General features: G+C 56.6%; 1 protein-coding gene across 3 annotated transcripts in view; it reads right to left on the bottom strand.

Annotated features, from left to right (window-relative positions):
- The window catches only part of RASA3 (RAS p21 protein activator 3), a 122,129-nt gene extending 101,991 nt beyond the window's left edge, over positions 1–20,138 (bottom strand). Inside the window, exon 1 of one of the 3 annotated variants that reach the window (XM_033177109.1) lies at positions 19,934–20,138. Coding sequence is in view for 2 of the 3 variants with exons in the window: in XM_033177107.1 (XP_033032998.1) it covers positions 19,934–19,988 (55 nt within the window). In the remaining variant the exon portion in view is untranslated. The remainder of the gene's footprint in view (positions 1–19,933) is intronic. The other 2 variants (XM_033177107.1, XM_033177108.1) reach the window with 2 other exon arrangements.
- Between the last annotated feature and the right edge of the window lie 1,965 nt (positions 20,139–22,103).

The following is a 22,103-nucleotide window of genomic DNA, read 5'->3' as shown; positions in this document are numbered from 1 at the left end:
TCCGCCTGTTTACAACCTCAAGCTGGGTCAAAATCCCAGGGCTACTCAGAGCGAGCATTTCTCCCCAACTGGATTCCTGAAGCCAGAGGGCAGGCAGCAGGGCCCTGGCCTGACAGACACACACGGACCGCTGACCACGACAGGCTTCATGACAGTCACAGGATGTTCAGGCTTCATTTTCAGTCCACACCTCTGGCACCAGGGTCTTGCTTGGCACTTGTATGGAACAGCAACCGTGTGAAGCCTCTGCCTTGAGAAAAGTGTAAACAGCAGGTGCCTTTCAAGGCACTGAGGCCTTTCTCGAACTCAGCTAGTTTGCTCTGCATAGTCCCCAGTCCAAACCCTCAGACCTGTTCACAGCCTCCTCTTGCCTCAAGCATCTTAGAGCTCCACTCCAATCCACACCCCAGCTGCCTTTTACAAAATCCCAAGCCAATGACAGCTTGAAAAGAAAGTGAGAAAAACACCGACCCCGACACGCAGCGCCTCGGGTGGGCTACGGAGGTTGACACGGGGTCCTCTCTAATCCTCCGCACAGATCAGCCGCGAGGGCTGCGGAGAGGCGAAAAGCGTGGCTGGGCTGTTTTCTCTTAAAGCCATGTAAACGTCAAGGCAAAACTGGAGCCCAGGACTCTCTGACTTAAGTTCTTCCTCCTTCCGCTGCACCACGGCTGTGGCCACCCAGAGACCGGGCCCTCGAGCCTCCAAATGCTGCGAGCAGCCTCCTCCTGCTGTCGCTTCCAAAGAGACGGCACCAGAGGCGGGGCTGGTGCAGGGCCACGGGGCAGAGGACTGGTCTCTTTGACTGGGGGTGGTCTCGCAGTGGCACGAAGCTCAGCATCGTGTGGGTCTAGCTCTGGGACACGAGGCAGCCCCCAGAACACCCTTGGGGCGCAACTGCCCGGTGAATAGTGAACGTCCCGTCTCCTCAGCCACCCACAGACGCTGCCACAGCCGCACCCTCAGGGCAACGAGCGTCTGTGGAGTCCAGTGAGAACCGCGAGACGCCGACCTCCGGGCCAGGCCCTCCTCCCATCCCAGAACCTGACCAGTCACACGTGGCTGCAGCCTGGGTGGTTGATAAAAGAAAAATTATTCCTTCTATAACCAGAAAAAAAAAGTGCATCAACAGAAACAGAAATGCTCAGAATAAAACATAAAACATCCAAGTCGGTGGGACAGAATTCAGCAGTGCCCAGGAGGGCCTGGAACCTGGATCCCTGCTCTGGGTCCATGGGGTACATGGCTGCCAGGACCAGGGAGAGAGAGACCCGGGCCGCTGACCAAACCCTATGCTGTAACGCCCGCAAGGTAGATTTTAAGTAATGAAAAAATCATCAAAAGGATAACATCCCATGCATGCAAACATTACGTTCAGCTCAACTCTGAAATCAGGTGAAATGGATACAGTCCCGCTCACTGGACAGCACCGTGCCTGTGGCTGCTTCCCTGCACAGCTGCGTGACCCCTGGCCCTACACAAGACAGGTTCCGCCCACTCGGCCTCCACCTTCCTTGCACAGCTTCTCAGGAAAGCAGCAGGCAGCTGTGGCCCAGCAAGAGCCTGGCAAAGCACTTCCCTCCCAGAGCCGTTTCCTCATCAGCAAGACAAACACAACAAGCTTCCATCTCCTGGGTGCTGTGAGGACTGACAGCCCCCTCCTGGCACCTGCACAGGGCGTGACACACACGTCACAGCTGCCTTCACCCGCTCAGCCTCCCGCGTCCCCATGGCCCAGACCGGGGCCTCACAGCACCAGAACACACCCATCTGGACACCGCCAGGTTTGACACCACAGACTGTGCTTGTTTGGGGAGTGAGAATCCTCCTGACAGAGCCACGGTGTCCCAGGTTGGGGGCAGCAGAGTGAGGCCCCGGTCGGGGGCTGAGCTGTGCTCCGGTCAGGAAAGACATCGCCAGACACCTGTCATAATCCAGGGCTGCTCAATGTAAAAAAAAAAAAACTAAAACTGCAACATGGAACGGTACAAACCAGCCGCAGGCTGAGTTCTAACGGGCTGAGCCACAAACCAGCCACGGGCTGAGCCACAAACCAGCCGCGGGCTGAGTTCTAACGGGCTGAGCCTCCAAGGAGGGAAACGTCACTTCCTGCGCCACACAGAGCCCAACCTCTCCACGTCCACTGACAGCCTTGGTATTTGCAACTATGTCCACGACTATCTCTGCTTCTCCAAAACAGCCTCTAGCTACGTAAGCTGTTCAGAAAACCTCACGTGTAAAGCAGAGTGTGTCAAACCTCCATCTCTGGTCAGGAATTAGGACACCCCCGGCTGCTATCTGAGCAAAAACGGCACTTCCAGAGGATCCTCAGATCCTGTGTCTTGGTTGGGGTTGGGGTCCATCAACTTAAATAGCTTCTGTTTATGCCGGTGAAGGAGGCACAGACTTCGTCCTGTCTAATTCCAAGGAACAGGCGAGGGTGGGAGCTGTAGCGGAAGAGACAAAGGCAAAAGGCAGATTCGCCCCTTTGTGTGGTCCCGTAAGTGACACTGTCTCTCCCTCTCCCTGGAAACGGCGGCCCCCAGGCACCCCCTCCAGCACCTGGGACAAGGGCACACCAGACTAATTCTTAATCAGACGGATTTAGTGATAGCAAATAAAGAGAAGGAGAACCAAACCCTCAGCCAGGCTACTGTGAATGGGTGTCACCAAAAAACGGCACGAGCAGGGCTCCAGGGGTGAAGCCAGCTCCAGGCAGCCCTGCGTCTGCTCCTCAATCCTGGAGTCTTCCGGGGGTCCAGGGCAGCCGGAACCTGGCCAGGTGGAGGATTTCCACCGCGAGGACGTCAGGGCCCTCCCTGAAGGAGCGGAAGCTCTGCAGGTGACTCTGCAGGTGACTGTTCGGGAAGCTGGTCTGCTCCTGACACTCGGCAGGAAGAGAGAATCGCACTCTGTAGACCAGGGGTCTCAGATTTCAGCCGGACGGGAACTCTCTGCAGGGCCTGTGGAAAGAGGTCGCCCGTCCCAGCTCTGTAGGTCTGGGGTGGGGCCTGCCTCGAGCACTTCACACACGTGCCCAGGGAGGCTGGTGCTGCAGCTATGGGGACTCCGCTTGGAGAGCCCCGGGTTAAGGGCTGGTAACTGGAGAAGGGGGTGGGGGTATGCCAGCTCTCCCTGCTTGCCCCTGGTCCCACACACTCAGGCCTCTGTGGCCAGCGTGGTCCTCCTTTCCCACAGCCAAAGTGCCCCAACTGCCAGCGTCCACTCCCACGGGGCCACAGGGGACACCAACGTCCGAGGCAGAGGCACCACTGTGCGTCCATCTCTCAGTTCAAAGCGTTTCCAAGAGAATCCTCAGCAAAAAAGCAACACTCCCCATTCAGAGAGTGAACCAGAGGACAGCAGGAGGCTGGGAAGGTACTTAGCTCAAGGAGCGCTGGAGGGTGGGGCTGGGAGGCACTAAGGCCCTTGGGCACCAGAGAAACGCCCGGCCCATCCCAGCAGAGGCCGACCAGGACTCCAGAGCACAGCGGAGGCCCTGCCATGCACGGGAAGCCTTTCCTGACTTAGGGGCAGGAGCTGGAAGGCTGGGATGATCCTGAGGGGTGCTTGGCCACAAGCCACAGCCAACTCCAGAGCCCGACGGCTGCTGCCCCTCCTGGGCTGTTTCTCCAGATGAGGCTTCTCCGAATGTAAGTTTGTCTGCTCGGCCACACCAGCCTCCTCCTGGCGCGTCGTCTCTCACAGGGCACCTCCTTCCATAGAGACCGGGGGCCTCAGACGGCTCCTCCCAACAGGGCCCAGCACTCGGGCAAACACACCTGTGGCTTTGGCTCAGCGCAGCACACGGTGGCTGGTGAGGAATGGAAGGAGAATTGGGGAAATGTATCTAAAATGTCAGGCAGACCTCTGCTGTGTTCACTGGGAAGAACCACATTGCTTCTGACGAATTGCTTAAAAAAAGAGAAAGATGCCAATGAAGAAAACCAGAGGGAACAAATGCTACCCAGGAATGTAAAACAGCTGACATCAGAGACTGACTGGCTCACACTGTGTCCATCAATCCACCTGCCACAGTGAGTGATGTCCCTACGGCTCACACCGCATCCATCGATCCACCCACCATGGCGAGTGTCTGCGATGATGTCTGTAGTATCTGCAATGTCCATGCAGTTCGCACCACGTCCATCAGTCCACCCCACCATGCAGGGGAGAGAGACCTGCCCTATCCTCAGCACAGCCCACGGGACATTAGAAAGGCAACCACAAGTTCAGCTGTGGAGTGTAAAACAAATTTCCTCCTGTCACAGGCTAACTTTGTGTTCTGGATTTCCTGGGGTTTCCTTTATTAGACTTGAGTCCAGACCTCCTCTGGAAACATTCTCTGGGATATCTCGGCCTGGCACGCAGGGGGGTGAAGGAACGGAGACACAGACGGATGGAGGGCGGCAAATTAATCAGCAAATGCTCCTTGCACATTTCCCAGCTCTGTCAGTCAAAGTGAGGTCTGACCACACAAGCTACCCATTCACTTGCTAAATGGTGCAAAATGGGCCCAGACCCTCATTTTACCTTTAAATAAATAACAGCATATTCTTATTTGGTCTTTAAACCACACAGGCCAAAATGAGTTGAGCACTGTTATGTATTTAATTGACTCGTAAAAGCAACTTGTTTTTCTTCATCCTTCCCCGACCTTTTTTAAGGAGTATCCCTTAACAAACTGTGGGCAGGATTTCAGTGTAAACCCGAGGGCAGGTTAAACACGCTCCCTCCAAAGCTTACTTGGCATTGAGTTTTCAGCCACCCGCTCTCATGTGCAGGGACAGGACAGAGTCGTGACCAACAGTGGAAAGACCCACAGCTCCCAGCTCTGGGGACAATGGGGGGTGCTAAGCTGGAAAACTCCCGGGCACAACCCCGGTCGTGGGTGAAAGCATCCCCAGCCCCACCCCCAGTCGTGGGCTGCTGCAGGTCCCGGCAGCAGAAGGAGGTTTCCACAGAGAGGCCGCTGAACGAGGAACAGGGCCAGGCCTGGCTGTGTAAAAATACTTGGAACCCACGAGAGGCTTTGCGTGTGGTGTCATCGGCAGCTTCCGTTATGTCCAGTGGTGACACGTTTATGGCTCCTGTGCCACCGTGCGGTAGCAGTTTTCCCGAGCATCTCCCGGCTGGGACAGCTTGTGAGGACGTGAGCTCAACAAATGAACATGCCACCTTGGTGACATGGAGGCTGGACAGTCACGCCCACCCTCGTCCCGGGCAAGGCCACATGGCCCACAAAACACAAGGCTTGAGTTAGCGTCGGGCACGCGGGGGAGGCACCTGCCTGCATGAAGGCTGGTCACAAGACAACTTCCCAGTTTACAGAATGGTTAACTGATTCATTCGTACTCACTTCCTGCCACAAGAGACTCGAGCTCTAGAGAGAAAGCCGTCGAGGCAGAGCACAGGCCTCGAAGCAGGCGGTTGTTCCCACACGCTCTGCAGGCCGCGTGTCCCCCGCGCTGTCGCCTGCCGATTTGCTAGCTCCTCCCAGAACACACAGCCTCCTATGTATGTTTTTACTCTATAAACGCTCTCTAACCGGTCCAGAGGTCAGAAAAGCCGCAGTCTCCTACCTCTGTTGCTTCTCAAGGGAAAAGCACAGCCTGGAATGAGGAGCCCCAGGCCCTCTCAGTCTCCTATAATTACATTGCTACAGATGTATGTGTTTGGGTGAAGCTATAGTTAAATGTGAGATGATTCTCCTTGGTTAATATTTTACTTTCTGTCATGGCCAGCATGCTTAAAGAAAAAACCCAAACGCTCTGTGAATGGGCCATGTGCCCAGAGGCTGCCTGCAGTCGAGGCAGGTGACGTTCTGGGATCCCCGGGAAGTTGTCATCACCCTGCTGACATGAGTGTGGATGCTGAGGCCTGGAGGGTGACAGGTCACAGAGCCAGAGCCTGGCAGCAGTGCAGGGGCGGAACCCTGGGTGCCCTGCAGGCCTGTGCCCTCTGTCGGCCTGGCAACGCGCAGCTAACGCTCTTCCAGAAAACATTCCCTGGAGGAATCCTGCTGGTCCTGAAGTTTTTGGCCTTGAGAAGGTCATCACAGACACCCCTCCCCTCGGGCCAGGCCTGCTGTCTGTCTAAGGGGCCCTAGTTTATCCGAGGTGGTTTGTAACTTTGAAACACACTTACACAAAATGGAAATACTGTTCTCTCTATTAACCTAGAGACCCCCGTCTCTACCCATCCCTAGTAATGCTTTTCCATAAACACGCCGCATTCTGAGAATCCAGAAGCCTCCAGCGCAGGACAGACGCGTTCCAAGCCACTGGGAAAGGGGAAGCTGGCGACGGAGCGGCGCCCGTCAGAGCCGTTAAAACGTGAGGGAAAAACTGCACCTTACGGCGGACGAACCCTTAGAGGAGGCAAAACGCTACTGAGTCAACGCTTAATTTAGTTGTAATGACAAAAGTGCTTTTACCACGTTAAATACAGTTATTTGAAAACGTTATTTCATGGCAGCCTAATAATTTTGCTTAATGAAAACTTAACTCTGCATATACAGTTTCCACTATTCACGTAGAGCCTGCAGATCTGGAGAATCCTCTGCATCAGTGTGGGTGAGCACGTGTGTGGGGGCGCAGGTGTGTGTGAGGGGCACACGTGTGTGGGGGCGCAGGTGTGTGTGAGGGGCACACGTGTGTGAGGGGTGCACGTGTGTGAGGGGTGCGTGTGTGTGAGGGGCGCACGTGTGTGAGGGGTGCGTGTGTGTGAGGGGTGCACGTGAGGGGTGCGTGTGTGTGAGGGGCGCACATGTGTGAGGGGTGTGTGTGTGAGGGGCGCACGTTTGTGAGGGGCGCAGGTGTGTGTGAGGGGCGCACGTGTGTGTGAGGGGTGCACGTGTGTGAGGGGTGTGTGTGTGAGGGGCACACATTTGTGAGGGGCACAGGTGTGTGTGAGGGGCACAGGTGTGTGTGAGGGGCGCACGTGTGTGAGGGGCGCACGTGTGTGAGGGGCGCATGCACACTCTCCTGTGTGCACATGTGGATGTCGCCGTGCGCACATGTGCACACCAAGTGTCTGTCCGTTGAGTGTGCAGGAACTCATCTTCCCGAGCACATGGAGCTCACCTCTCCAAGGAGGCTGAAAATTCTCATTATGATTCTCATAAATACGTGACCACGTTGATGGGTTTGTCTTATTTATCCCTTACTCTGTAACAACTTGGAAGGCACAGCCAACATTTCCCTACATCCTGGGACAGCCCCAGTTCATGGCTCCCAAGGGCTGTGGCTGCCTCCCAGGAACCCCAGGGGGGGAAACTCAGGCCCACCCCCGCCTGTGTGATTCAGAGCCCCCAGCCAAGTGTCTGTGGGAGGACGTTTTAGTGGGTGGGGAAGCGTCTGAAAAATAACTTTAACTAACATTTGTAATTAACACATCAAGTAAAACTAAAAGCTTTTGCCTTGCCATTGTTGCCTTTTGGTGGGTGACCTCAAAAAGTCATCCATCTCACACTGACTCCACCACATCCCAACTCTAGCCCCAAATCCTAATAAACACACCAGTTAAGAATGCACAGCACATTTTTAAAAGCCTCATAATTTTCTAATCAGATGCATAGAAAAGTCCCAAATATTTCTGAAATATTTTATTTGAAAACCAATGTCACCACCACTTTTAAGCCATAGGCATACTAAAATCTGGACTAGCTTCTAAGCGAGTGGCAGCTTTTGAGCTCTGCACACTCAATGTGACCATCCACAAATCTATGACGAATTATTAACCAGACGAGGTTAGCCCACCGCATGGCCTTCTCTGCTGGAAGTCAGCAGCTGTATCCTGCCTGAAAAACACCAGCATTCTTGAGTTCACAGAACCCACTGGTTCCAGCGCAGCTACCCAGAGGGAAGCCTTGGGTGTGAGCAGCGACCGGGGTGTGGACGCCACCGTGGGGTCCCCCAGAAGGAAACCAGGGGAGCACAGAACTAAATGGTCACCCGTGACAATGAATCATGATCTGGTGGAAAGAAATCAAAGCGTTTTTATTTGAGGATGACATTGGCTGCCTGCCCCTCCCTCTCCACCCTCCGCTTTCTTCCTGACCCACCCACTCGAGCTCTTTTCCTGGGCCTGGGAAGGGCACATGGAAAGGAGACGGGGCTTCCCTAAAGAAAACATAGAAATACACTTCATAAAACAAACTTAAAAACAAAGGCACTTAGCAAAAATGTAGTGAAAAGTGTTCTTTTCTTTCCACAGTCTTTTATTTTCACTCAGGATTTCCATAAACACATTCTTGGGTCCAAATGCTGAGAAATCCTTTCTCTAAATACTCGAGGAGTGCTGAATGGAGCAGGAAATGATGAAGAGAGAAAGGAATGCCACTGATTCCAGACGGATGGGACCAGCTGGGGAATTCAGGAAGCCGCACGCAGGTCCTGGAGACATCACTGCTCACGCCCGAGGGGCGATGGCTCAGGATCCCCCAGCAGCAGCGAGAGAACCAGCAGCACCACAGTGGCAGGGCCCCCTCCTCTCTCCAGCCAGGCGTTGATGGCGTTCGCCGGGTCTGGACAACGAGCCCTGGTGGAGAACAGTACCCGTGGAGAAATTCCGTGTGGCCCTGCCCCACAGATACCACGGGAAGACTTTTCGTTATCAGAACCTACTGATCGACAAGTGATCAAACACTCTCTTCTTCTGACTTCCTATCACCAGGCACACGGGAGGAGGAACACCAGTAATTTCTTACTAATTACAGCTCAGGCACCAGCGTTTTGTCCACCGTCTTCTTCTCACACAGACCTAAGAGGATCCACCTTATTCCCAGAATAACATCTGTCTCATCTGAATTCCAGTGTGTTTCCCTGAGTGGCACAGCCGAGCTAGTCTTGGGCTCTGGAACAGTCCACAGATCGGGGACTCCCCTGCAACACGCAGCCACCTGAGAGAACAGGTCAGTGACAAGTAGGGGGGAAAAGCTATTAGGAAAAAGAACAAGTTGTGGGCCTAAAAACAAAATGTTTCTTATACAAAATATTAGAAAATCACACAGCAGTTGCCAGAAAAGACCTCAAGTTGTGGAAAGTAGAAAGGCAGGTGCATCCCAGCACTGCAGCCAGGAGCAGGCGGCCACCCGCGGGGCACTGAGAACCTGGTGCCCCAAACGCATCCCACTGAGCCTCCTGGGACCAGGCCCCTGAGAGCCACAGGGCTGTCTGGAGAGTGTCCCCAGCCTCCGCCACGTAGGATAGAATAAAAACAATTAAGACCTGCTGGAGAAGTTTTAAATGCCACGCATCCTACTCAGCACAGATTGGCCCGTTTCTTCTGCCACGGATCTTGGCTAAAGGAAAAGCCAGCAGAAGCCCACCGGAGCCTCCCTTACTTCCACCCAACACTGCACATCAAGCCATGCAACCTGCCCCAAGCTGTCCCAGGGTCATGAGTGTGCATCCGTGTGCATGCACATGCGTGCAGCATGTGCGTGTGCGTGTCTGCGTGTGTGCAAGCGTGTCACAAGAGGAGACCTCTAGGAACACAAGCATGCGCACTCCTCCCTCAGCCTGAACCTCTGCCTGTCAGGCACAGCTCGAAGTTCGACCTTCAGCTTCCCCAGGAGAGACCGAACCTTCACTCCTCTGTAGCCCTGAGGAACGGGGGTGGCCAGATCAGTCCCTGAGTGCGGCACCACGGCCGTGTGGGTTTACTGCCCGTCGCACTAGCCCTGTACAGTAAATGAGCTACTAGTTGTTCACAGCTGTGAGCATGCACAGCCCCCGCATGCTCGGGAAGGGGCTTCTCGGAGTCCCTCTGCCTCGCTCCATGCAGCCGGGCTCGCAGAGCCAGGTTTGTGAGCCGTGTGCAGGAGCCTGCTCCCACTGTCGCTGCAGGTGACTGGCTGAGGGGCACATAGGGCCCAGCGGCTCCTACCTCCAGCCACCGCCCCTTAACTAATGAAGATTCCAGCCTGTGGGGCCGACCACAAATCCCAGAATCGCGGCAGTCGGAGTCTTGGAGATTAGTTGCCGGGGAGGGAGAGGATCTGGGAGGCCAGGCGTCCCTTCCAGGCTGCACAGCCGGCCACCGTGGCAGAGCGTTCCCAGGCTGCTGCAGCCTCCAGGGCCCTTGGCAGTCAGCGCCACCCCGGCCAGCAGGGCTTCCTGAGAAGGCTGAGCTTGGCAGCTACAGCCCGGGGGGATCTGGAATTCCCCACAAAAGCCCTCCTCCCAAAGGCCGCGGAAAACCAGCCCTGCTGGGGCATCTCATCCCGACCTCTGCAGGAGAGTCCGGCTCGGACGGTCCCCTGGCTCTGCACGCAGACGGTTTTCCCAGAACCGGCTCCTCTTCCTGAATCTCTGCGGATGGCCGTGTCCACAAGTCTGACCCCAGCCTTGGAAACGCCCTTAGAGCCTGGGCCAGAATGAAGGAGGCGCCCAGAGGCTTGGGGTGCTTGGGGCCAAACCACCCCCAGCTCCACCACCTCGGGCCTGCCTCCGAGCCATGCCTTCCCCCGCTGGGTGGCCTTTCTTTGCACTGGGGAGCACCTGGGCCTGGGGGTGCAGGCAGGTTCGCCCCTGCCCATTGGAGGGAAATGTTCTGACGTGGAAGAACGAGCGGGGCCTCCACACAGGGCAGCCGGGGTGCTGCGACCCACGTCTGCCAGCACCGGCGGGGGCGGCCCCGAGTGAGGAACAAAGTTACCCAAGAGGGGGATGCAGCGAGGAAGGGGGTCTCCGGCAGGTCGGCCTCGAGTGAGGGACGCAGCGAGGAAAGGGTCTCTGGCAGGTCGGCCCCAATCCTGACTCCAGGCCTCTGCATCTCACTGCTCCCCAAAGCAAGGACCACGGGCTGCCGTGACGGCTGCCACCCTGCTGAGCAGGCCCAGTCAATGCAGCATGAGGAAAGGCTCTAGGAAGTAAAAGGCCCCGGTGGCACCCAGCCTCCTTTCTGGGGAAGTGATTCCACAAGCCACAAAAGCACCTGGGCTGTGGTCATCAGAGTCCACCACAAGACAACCTTCCCGGGTCCCTACGCCCTGGATGCAGCTTTGGTGCGCGTCCGATGTGGAGATGCTCCTGCTGCCGGCGTGGCTTTGGGAACAGCACTTTGATCCTGGAGCCTCAGAGAAGGGGGGCAGGAAACATGTGTCCTGCGCAGTCACCACCAGACGCCGAGGTGGCCGCCCCAGCAGGGGCCATGGGCTGAGGCTGGTCCTTGGGCTCCCAGAGCAATGGCTGCTCTGGGGAAGAGAAACCACAGAGGCGACAAGATCAAGGCAAAGTAGCTGCTCCAGCACCTTGAGGGTTTAGAACCAAAACAAGAAAGCTCCAGACCTGAAAGAAGAGTGAAACCTTTTCAATCAGAAGGAACACAGCTATAGAGAAGATTTAGGGGTGCACCCAAGGGCCCTCAGCTACTCTGTGCAGCTCCTCAAAGCAGGGAAAAGGCCAGGAATGAAACCTAACGCAGAAATGGGAACAGGCTCCAACTCCACACGAACAACCGGCTGGGTCGATCACACCCAAGTCAGACCTGGGCTGCAGCTTGGAGACGATGAAGTCCAAAATCCAAGCTCCAGGAAGACACAATAACAATCACCTCCTAAGCTTTGTCAGGCATCCCAGAGAATCCTCCGTCCTACCCTGGGCACGCCATGAGCACCCGGCAGGGAGGGCGGCTCTCAGCAAGGGGCTGAAGACTCCGGCCCATCCTGAGGCGAGGGAGGCACCTATGGGGTGGGCCACGCGGGGCGGGAGCCACGGCCCCCATGCAGGTCCGGAGCAGACGTCTGTCTGGTCAGTGGTCAGGAAAACGATCCCCGTCGTGTCTAGGAAAGACTCAGACCCCTTGCCAACCTCTGGAATTTTATCCTATGGACAGTTAGGGCCAAGACAGAGAATTCTTTACAGGTTGGAAATTATTCGGGTAACATAACAGAAACAATGTAAAGAGGAAAGAATAGGTATGGGGTTGTTACTTAATCAATTCTCGGTCAAGGCGCTGGTTTCTGTCCCCAGTGCGGCTCCCGTCGCCTGGCCCAGCCCCCCTGGCCTAGCCCCCAGGAGCCCAGCACAGCATCTCTCCGGACCCAGGACACACAGGTTAGCCTTGCGGCCGTTACTAGCTGTGTTCTGATAGCAGCAGGACACTGACTGTCCCCAGAAGGAACAAAACTGAGCCTTAAATTTGGGTAATTGTTCCAAATGTGGGATTCAAGCTTATCTGAAAACGAAAACTAAGAATGCCAAATTTCAGGGCGGCTAGAGCTACAGCCTGGGGAATCCAGCCCTGTCTGCAGAAACACACCTAATATTTTCAGACACTCATAGAACAAGGAAACACTATTTTTGATAAAATACTCACAAAACACAAAATCTCCCAACACTCTGATGCCATTTGACCAAAAACCTGTAGGGAAACTCACTTCTGGGGACCCAGGCCCGAGGAGGGGGTTCCCAGGCACCTCGGTGACTCTGAAACTCGCATCTACAGAAAAGCTCAAACGTTTGTAACTCTTCCCTTTGGACTCTGCCTCACACCCAGAGAAACCCTGAGCCATCTGTCGCAGGTGATGTAACCCTGAGTTCCCCGTCACCTGTGCCAGAGCCTCCCAGACACAAAGGCTGGAGCCCCAAAACCTGTCAGGGGCCTGTCCGGGGCCAGCCACAACTGCATTCCGCCTGTCACTGCTGGACGCCCGCTGCGGCCTGACGGAACCACTCCCTCACCTGTCAACACGCTTTTCCTACACAGCACACCGTGTTGAATGAAGGCAAGTATTTTCTTTCTCGGCCTTGACGTCCTCCACAGCCGACGCTGTTCTTGCAGTTTGTGAAGGGATGATTTCTAAGCTCCGCCTTTGTTCTTCACTCATTCACCCACCGCATACGTAGCTGCACATGGATGCATAATAGATATATACTTGCTGCTACGGAAGGCCTTGTATATCCTGTCTCTCTTCCTACCGCGGCACTCCTGCCATCCCCCAGGTAACCGGTTAGCAGGCTGTGTGTCTTATCCCTGATCTGCGCACACTCATCCGACCTGTGTTTGCCGTTCTTCCAGGGGGTGGCGTCAGACAGGTGCTCTCATTTTGCTTCTTTCTAATCGTATCCCGTGGAACCTCCTGGAAGTCGTGTGGCTTGGCCTGGGCTTAATATTTCCTTGAAAGTCACAGAGCCCACGTGCGGATGCACGTGACACAATCCCCGCTTCAGCTGACTACTACTCACTGGGCTGTTCTTGCATTGCTATAAAGAAACACCTGAGACTGGGTGACTCAAAACAAGCGAGGTTTACTGGTCACGGTGCTGTAGGCTGTACACGACGTATGGAGGCATCTGCTTCTGGGGAAGCCTCGGGAAGCTTCCAGTCATGACAGAAGGTGAAGGGGAAGCAGGTGTCTCACATGGCGAGAGGGGGCAAGAGCGTGAGGTGGGAGGTACGCCGCACACTTTAAATCACCGGATCTCGGGAGAACTCACTCACTATCGCGAGAACAGCACCAAGGGGATGGCGCTGAGCGGTTCATATCAATCCACCCCCAAGATCCAGTCGCTTCCCACCAGGCCCCACTTCCAGCAACGGGGATGAGAGTTCGACAGGAGATTGGTGGAGACACCCGGACTCCTCAACGTTGCTTCTACTGTTTGCTATTTGCTCACTCAGCCACTGGCCACAGGTGCTGCTGCAGTAGACATGTCTGTTCATCGCCTTTACCTACGGTTCAAAGCTAGAAGCTCTGATTGCACGGCAAGCCCCTCCTTTCCTGCGTGAGCACAGACCCCTGTTCTGAGCTGCGGCTGCGTAAGACGAGACGTGCTCACTGAGTTGCCTCCCCCACCCCCCACCACAGTTCTACAACTGCTGTCCAATCTGGCAGCCTCCAGAGGTACCAGCACGTGTGGGGGGTGACACCACATCCCCATATGGGACCTGGTGTGCCCCCTTCTGTCAACCCATTGGCCGGAGGCCCATCCACACGTCCCACTGGCCCCTCCGGCCAAATTATCTGTGCCCCTCAAAGGCCAGGCTGTGCATCTCATAACACCAGCCCAACCCAACATGATTCCCTCCCTTCCTGAGACCTCACTCTCTTTTCAGGGGCAAGTTCAAAGCTACCCTCCCAGATGACAGCCAAAACCAAAGCCACCTCTCCAGAGTGTGAGCTCTCCCGGATCTCAACACCCTCCTACGTATTAAAGCGTAGCTCTTTTCAATTTATATATTTGCTTACATAGAAGGCCAATTCATTACAGACAAACAGATAGCTTCAAATTCTGCTAGAATAATTTGAATTATTAGATCCCATCTGTGAAGATCTGAGCAGGGAAGTGCCTGTGTGCATCTAATTCCCATTAATCTCTGCAAAAAAAGGCCTTGGCTTCTACTTTCACAAACCAAGAAACCAAGGCAGAGAGAGGTTAGGGGTCATCCAAAATCAAAGAACTGTCAAGAAATGTGGCCAGCACGCAGTCTCGGGTGTCTGATTCCAAGGGGGTTCACTATGTCCGCCTCTCCTCCGAGGGCCCCCAGGAGCTGTCCTCCTCACCGAGCCCCTCCCACCATCACTCAGCAGCCTTCACTTTTAAGACCTTAGCAGCCACCACTTCGCCTGTGGCTGTTTCCAGCCAATACGTCTATCTCCTTTCTAAACACATACACGTCTACTTTTCAAACATGACGCACCACCTGCAAACACAGGGAGACACAGCCTCAGGTAGACACTCTTAATCCACTCTGTGCCTGTGGGGTTCACCCGCTCATTAGCTCCAAATGCCTCATGTGCTTCCATTAGCTCCAAAGAAGCAAATCAAAGTGTTTTCCACCAGTGCTAGATTCCCTTCCAGGGATGACGCCCCCAGGGCTGCCTCCAGGCCCACACTCTACCCGCCAGTCCAGCACCCCAGCTGAGTCAACCTGACAGGCACCATTTGCTAAGATGCCTGAAGGCTGGATGGGTGGCTGTGGCCCTGCTCCAAGGATCACCTCGGCATCTCCAAGCTGTCTTCCCAGTACACCCTGTGTCTTGGGCCTCCCAGGCCACTGTCCACCCACACAGACCAGCAGCCCCTTCCTTCCTTCCCTGCCTGAACACTGACTGCCTGGTGTCCCTAAAGTCACCAACAAGTCTCTCTCTTCTCCAGCCCTCCATGATTCCCCCATTCAAATCTGAGATTACAGAGAAAAACGGCTCTCTGAACTGGCAGCTGCAGTCGTGAGCAGCACCTGTGTCCCAGCTACTCAGGAAGTTGAAGCAGGAAGATCTCTTGAGTCCTGGAGTTGGAGACCAGCCTGGGCAACAAAGTGAGGCCCAGTCTCAAAGAAAAAAAAATTAATGGACAGTACTAAGTGGTGAGGAGAAGAAGAACTCGGATCCCAGGAGCCCGTGGGGCTGGGCCGCTTGGGCCCAGCTAAGTCCGTGGGTCTCCCTTTCTCCACCTCAGTGTGGTGGAGTTTCGAGAATTTCGATAAAAGGAGATAATACATGGAAACGACCCCCTTAGCATCTGCATCCCACCTCCACACCCACACACACACACACAGGAAACCCACTCCCCTTTCCAGGCAAAGCCCGGGGCCCCAGGCTGAACCTGCCCCTGCCAGAGCCCCTGCTGTTTCCCAGGTGCAGCCAAGCCCTGCACCTTCATTCTCAGGGGTTAAAAATAGCACAGGCAGCTTAGCTGAGCTCGGTTAATAAAATATCCAAGTTAATTTTAGCGTTAGGGGAATCTAAGATCTCTGATGCCAAGGCCTATGTGTGGCCACGCGGCCGCTCCTTACACTGTCACATAGACACGGGGAAGCCACAGCACGGCCAGTATCCCTCCCTCACATTCACAAAACACTTCTCTTACTGAGTGAGCCCTAGCCCTGTGAAGACACTGTTGCTACTGTCACTTATTAAACAGACCATCACCTAATTTGCTGTCTGCCACAGCCCTGTGACCAGCGGCCTCCACCCCCCGTGGGGGAGTCCGTCAGGCTGAGAGTGTCAGAAGTCACATCTCGCAGAACTGGGCCCGGAGCCCTGACCTAGCCCAGGAGCTGGGGCCAGGGAGGCACAGTCCAGGGGACCCTCCGGCACCCCACTTGTCATTCTCCCTATTCTTACCCAGTGCCACCTCCTCCTGCTTCAGGTGGGATTCTGTTTGTGATCAGGAGAGGGATAGCTGGGGCTGGAGGCCGGCGGCCCCCGCCCCGCAGAGCCCCACAGGCCTGCAGGCACCAGTGGTTCCATGTTGGGCCAGACTGGCCGTGGGCCTTCTTCATGCACAAGCTCCAGCCTCACAGGAAGGGAACCAGAGCCCAAATGAGAAAGAAGGGAGCGACCAGAGACACAGGAAGCCCCACCGCGGAGCACACGGCAGGCCAGGCCTCCCACGGACAGCATTCACAGGACGCTGACTGCCTCCGGGACGGCAGGATCACAACGGTGCAAGAGCCTTTCCCACCCTGGACCACAGGGCTGGCTTTTCTTTTTGTTAATAGATTGAGAGAAACACCTTGTGTATTGCTCTTTATTGAACACATTTATCAAGATAAGGTGCCGCATTTAAAAACAAGCAGTAAGTATTGTGGAAACGGAAAACATTACTGGGAGGGCAGGAGGCACTGCACGCCTTGGGGGCGGGGGCCCCAAAACAACGCCATGGCCGTGGCGGAAGTGCCCTCCCTGTGGGTCCCTGACTCATGGAAAGTCAGAAGCACCGGCTTCCTCAAAGCAGCGATCACATAGGAAGTGTGGCGCAGTCATGCATGATGCACAGACTCCGCTGTGAAAGGTTAATGACTGTTTTGAAAGACACAGGGTTTAAGATGTTTACATGTGCAGAAGGAAATATCCAAAATGATTCTACAAAACTGAAAGGCAGAAAGCCAGATTCTTCAAGACAAAGACTCCAAATTGTTACCATCATAACACCTCACTTGGATGTGGCTCTCCCTCTTATTACCTCTGTGCAAGAGGTGGAAGGACAAAGAAAGAGGCAGGGGGAGGAGGAAGAGATTCTTTCCATTTCTCCCAATTTCAGCGTCTGAATGAGGCCACATACCACCACACATTTCAAAGCTATTTAAGAATTTAAAAGGCCAATGCCCCATACCTTAAAAAAAGCTCCAAATCGCCCCAAAAAATGTGCTGCCTTTTTTTCTTAGAGTAGTAGCAGAATTGTTTACGGTATAACTTTAGGGACAATTCTTGTTCTGGGAGTGAGGGGGCAGGGTGTTAACTTAAGCCTGAACAACACGGCCTTGTACGTTCCCACCGGATATGGTAGACAATAATTGCTTGCCTTTTGCAAACGGAAAAATGAGGTTATGAAGGAGAAGACACGGGCCCTGGGTCATGCAGCGAGTCACTGGCAGACTCGGGCGCAAATCCCACGTGCCTGGAGACAAGGCTCAGAGGTGAATGACTGCGACGGGCCCTCAAATCAACCACAGGGGCATCGTCTTGCCTGCACTTTCAAGACCAGGGACTCAGGCAGGGCAAGTCAGAGCCAAGGTCGGCCATGAATATGGATTAAAGAAAGAGACTGAGGAGCTCAGTGGCCCCCGGGCACCAGCACCGCGCAGGGGCATCCTCCACTTTGCGCCTACAGATGGGCTTTCCCCCGGAGCCCCAGTGTATCAGGCCAGCAGCACGGTGACATGAGACTAACCCCAAACCAGCACACCCACAGGTCACCCTCAGGGTCTCCAGCCCAGACTGCATCTCCGCTCAAATGCAGGAGGTGCCCTGTCTCCCCAGCTACTTGGGGCACAGATACCCCTCAGGCAGCCGGCCCTGCAGGTGACCTCTGGAGGGGAGAGGAAACGGGGACTTCTCCTCTCTGGAGCCACATCCAAAGAGTCGGGCAGCTGGCATTTGGGCCTCTCTACCCGTCCTCACTGCTGCTGCCCCTGGGAGGGTCAAAGGTTCAGATAATATCCAGGCCCCACGCAGGATTAGCAGCCTAAGCCTCAGCTGAGCCAGGTTTCACTGACTTGTTTAAAGTGGAGCACAGAGCCTGATCAAGCAGCGGTATCTCCAAACCTCCTTCTCTCTGAGGGGTCCTCCAGGGGTGCCTGACCCCCACGCCTGTCAGAAGTGGGGCCGAGTGCCCGCAGGCCGGGGAAGCTGCCCTCTGGGACGCTCAGGGTCTGAGTGTCTCGTCTGCGACTCTGGTCTTCCCTGGCCCTCCTGTTTTACTTCCCATGCCTTCTGGAAGGTCCTGTGGACTGAAGCATAGCCCTTCCTGGAGTAAACAGCGAGCATGCTGTGCCGGCTGTGGGCTCCCCACCCCCGAGCCGCAAAGCCCAGGCCACTTCTCCCTGCTGGTTGGAGACCTGGCATTGCCCCACAGGGGCACCCACCTGCAGCCCTCCCGCCCCCCTGACTGAGGAAGCCCAGTGCTTCTCGCACCTCTCGGACTCGCTTGCTGAGCCAAGCAGCCTTGGCCGAAGGAAAGAGCAGCAAACTGACCCCCACGGGCCGTGACCTTTCCCCAGCCACGGCAAGGCGACCTCAGACACTTCAGGGAGCACCCACCCTGGCTTTCTTGTGTGAAAGTGACAGCAGATTTAAACCACATTTTAACAAAAGAAATCCCTCCTCTCTGGGCTACTCAAAGCGGAAGTGCTGCCACATCCTAGCTGCAGAGCTTCTGGGCCAAATATCAAGACAGTGTCTCAGCGATGATCCGCAAACCGAAATAAAGCCCACAGGAAACAGCCCGCTGGTTTAGAGGAGCTGGAATGCCGCCGGCAGCATCAAATGTCATCAACAACTGACACTCAGCCCGTTCCGGAGGCCTCTTCACACGGGAAGAGGCCGGCTGCGGAGTGCGGCTCGGTGGGGGAGAAGGACCGTGGGGACCCGGGACACTGCAGGCCCTGGGGGCCTCTCCAGTCTGAAGCGCGCTGTGGTCCGGCACCCTCAGGGCATGAATATGGAACAGTCACTCCAGGAAACGGTCTTGCTCTGGGGGAGGGGGAGGATATCCACATCACTCTCCCAAAATAAAACAACCAGGGAAGAGCAGATCCCTCCAGATAAACCAGAAGTCCAGACACAGCCTCCTCTCCGGAAACGCCTCCCGGAGCCCACTTCAGAAGCTGCTGAAGCCCAGAGAAAAACCGCAGCCTCGCAGGCCCGGGCGGCCACCAGCTCGCCCGCCACTTCTCAGTGAAAGGGGACTTGGTGCCGGTGGGTCCGGGGTCTCCCCGCCCCGCAGGAGCCCTCAACCAGAACGCCCCACCAGCACACACGAACGCACACATGCACACACACAAATAACACACGCGCACACATGCACCTACACACAACTACGCACCCACACATGCACCCACAAACGCATGCGCATACACACGCACCCACACATGGACACACAAACACACGCACCCACACAGGCACACACAAACGCGCGCACACAGGCACAGACGCGCGCGCACAGCAGCAGCAGCAGCGCGCCCGGGCCTCACGCCCCTGGGGAGAGGCGTGAAGGAGCCTCCACATTCCCCGGAAAGGAAGTTTCTGGGCGCAGCGGAGAAAGGGAGATGCCGAGACCCCGACGTCAGTGGATTTGACACCTGAAGTGAAGATGCCCAGACAGTCCCAGGCGCGCGGACTCCTGCAAACACGCGGGGCACACGCTCGGGCGCACACGCGGGGGCGCACACGCGGACAGCCGTCCCTCGGCGCAGGGACCCCACCTCCTCCGCCGCTACCAGGGACCCGGGCCGTTCCGGGCGCAGAGGAGACGCAAGGAGCCGCGTTCCCCCGGAGCCAGCTCGACCCAGCCCGAACCCCGGGGACGCGGGAAGCTGGGAAGGGGCCGCGGCGCCGGACCAGCCGCTCTCCGGGGAGCGCGCCGCGCCTGGAGGGCGTCTCCGCCGGGGTCCCCAGCAAGGATCTGGGGAGGGGAGGCGGGCGCGGGAGAGGACGGGGTCGGGCGGGGGGTTGGACGCGTCGCTGCCGGCGGACACTCACCGATCTTGATCTTCACGCTCTGGAAGACCCGGAGCCCCTCGTCCTCCACCGCCATGCTGCGCGTCCGCGCCGGCCGAGCCTCGCCCCGAAGCGCGCGCAGAGCCGGGCAGCGCGGGCCGAGCAGAAGAAGCGGCGGCGCCGGAGCCCGGAGCGCGGCCGAGGGTCCGCCCGCCCCGCCGCCCGCCCGCACGACCGCCAGTTGGCCGAGGGCGAGGGCGGGGACCGAGAGGCTCCGCCCGCGGCCCGGCCCCTGCTCCCGACCCGCCTGGGCCCTGCAGGGGCGGGGTTGGCAGGGGCGGCGCTGGCGGGCTCCGGGGACCCGGGGGGCGCAGGGATCGGCTTCCCCTGAGGCCTCGGCCCCCGCCCCCTCCCTCGCCCAGCGGATTGGCCGCTGAGCGGAAGGGACCTCCGCGGGCTGCCTGGCGGAAGACACCAAGGGAGGTCGCCGGCGCGGCCCGGGCCCTCTAAGCGAGGCTGCGCGATTCACTCGCGGACGAACTTTGCAAGGAGAAGTTCACGCACAACTATCTGGCAGGGGAGGAATCCCCCGCCCAGCCCCAGCTCCTGAGATGCGATCTGAAGGCACCTGCTGCAGACGCACGCGGGAGGCGGGGGGCGGGACACACACACGCAGGCACAGCCCCCAACCCCAGACCCCGGCATGGGCAGGTTCTCCCCGCCCCCAGTCCCCTGCAGACCCCGACATGGGCAGGTCCCCCCCCCAGTCCTCCTGCAGACCCCGGCATGGGCAGGTCCCCCCATTCCCCTGCAGACCCCAGCATGCGCAGGTCCCCCCCTCCCTGTCTCCCTGCAGACCCCGGAATGGGCAGGTCCCCCCAGTCCTCCTGCAGACCCCGGCATGGGCAGGTACCCCCAGCCCCCCTGCAGACCCCGGCATGGGCAGTTCCCCCGCCCCCCATCCCCCTGCAGACCCCAGCATGCGCAGGTCCCCCCCTCCCTGTCCCCCTGCAGACCCCGGCATGGGCAGGTTCCCCCCCTCAGTCCCCCTGCAGACCCCGGCATTGATAGGTCGCCCCACAGTCCCCCTGCAGACTCCAGCATGGGCAGGTCCCCCCGCCCAGTCCCCCTGCAGACCCCAGCATGGGCAGGTACCCCCCAGACCCCCTGCAGACCCTGGCATGGGCAGGTACCACCCTCGCCTCCCTTTCTTCTGTCTTGAAGTCTCCTCCTCCCTGACCTCCTCTGTGAGGAGTGTGTGTGTGTGTGTGTTCATGTAGGTGTGTGTATGAACTGAGACTCTACACTCCCTCCTCTATGTTGCAAAACTTCATTGCACCCAGCGCCACACACACACCCTGTACATATATACACACATACGTATACCACACATACCCTACATATACATATACATATACACCACACACAGGCACGCCACACAGATACTACACACGTGCATACACATATACACACACATATACACACATCCTACATACATACACCACATATACATATATACACATGCACATATATTCATATACACACAACAGACATACATATACTACGCATATACACACCACACACATATACTACACATACACGTGCATATACATACATACACACACTAAACATACATACACCTACATGAACATACATACACAAACACACACACACTGCATAGAGATGAACAGGAACTTCATGAAGATAAGAAGCCTAATTTTTTCCACTGCTTATCTTCACTTCCTAAAAAGCAGTTCCATGTGTTGAAAGAATTAATGGCCTTTCTTCCTTGATTGCTGGGAGCCTGCAGCCACAGAGGCCTCTCTTGTCCTCAGCCCCTACATGCCTGGTGCTCACCAGGGCTGAACAGGAGGTTAAGGTGGCACCCCTGGTTCCAACCCAGAGCCTCTGCATCTAGCACTGGCTTTGGGTGGCGTCTGCAGTAGGTGCTGTGGGCGCCATCCACACCCCTGCTTTACAATGGAGACTATGCTTCCATCTGGGGCCACTGGAAGCAAGCCGGCTCCTGTGTTTCTCCGAGAACCAGCGGAGTCCTCTGTGGTAGCCCAGCCACAAAGCTGCTTCTCCGCCATCCCTCCACCCTCACAGGCCTGCTGATAAACTCAGCGCAGATCTCTGCTTTGGTGTCTGTTTCCAGGGCACAGCTGGGGTCAGGAACGAATCTCCAGGCTGCAGCAATGGCAGCCGGGAC

This window comes from Trachypithecus francoisi, unplaced genomic scaffold (assembly GCF_009764315.1).
Source record: "Trachypithecus francoisi isolate TF-2019V2 unplaced genomic scaffold, Tfra_2.0 Lachesis_group18, whole genome shotgun sequence".
In the NCBI taxonomy this organism is placed as follows: Eukaryota; Metazoa; Chordata; class Mammalia; order Primates; family Cercopithecidae; genus Trachypithecus; species Trachypithecus francoisi.
The sequence above is the reverse complement of the archived record's forward strand: the minus strand, read 5'-3'. Positions and strand labels throughout refer to the sequence as shown.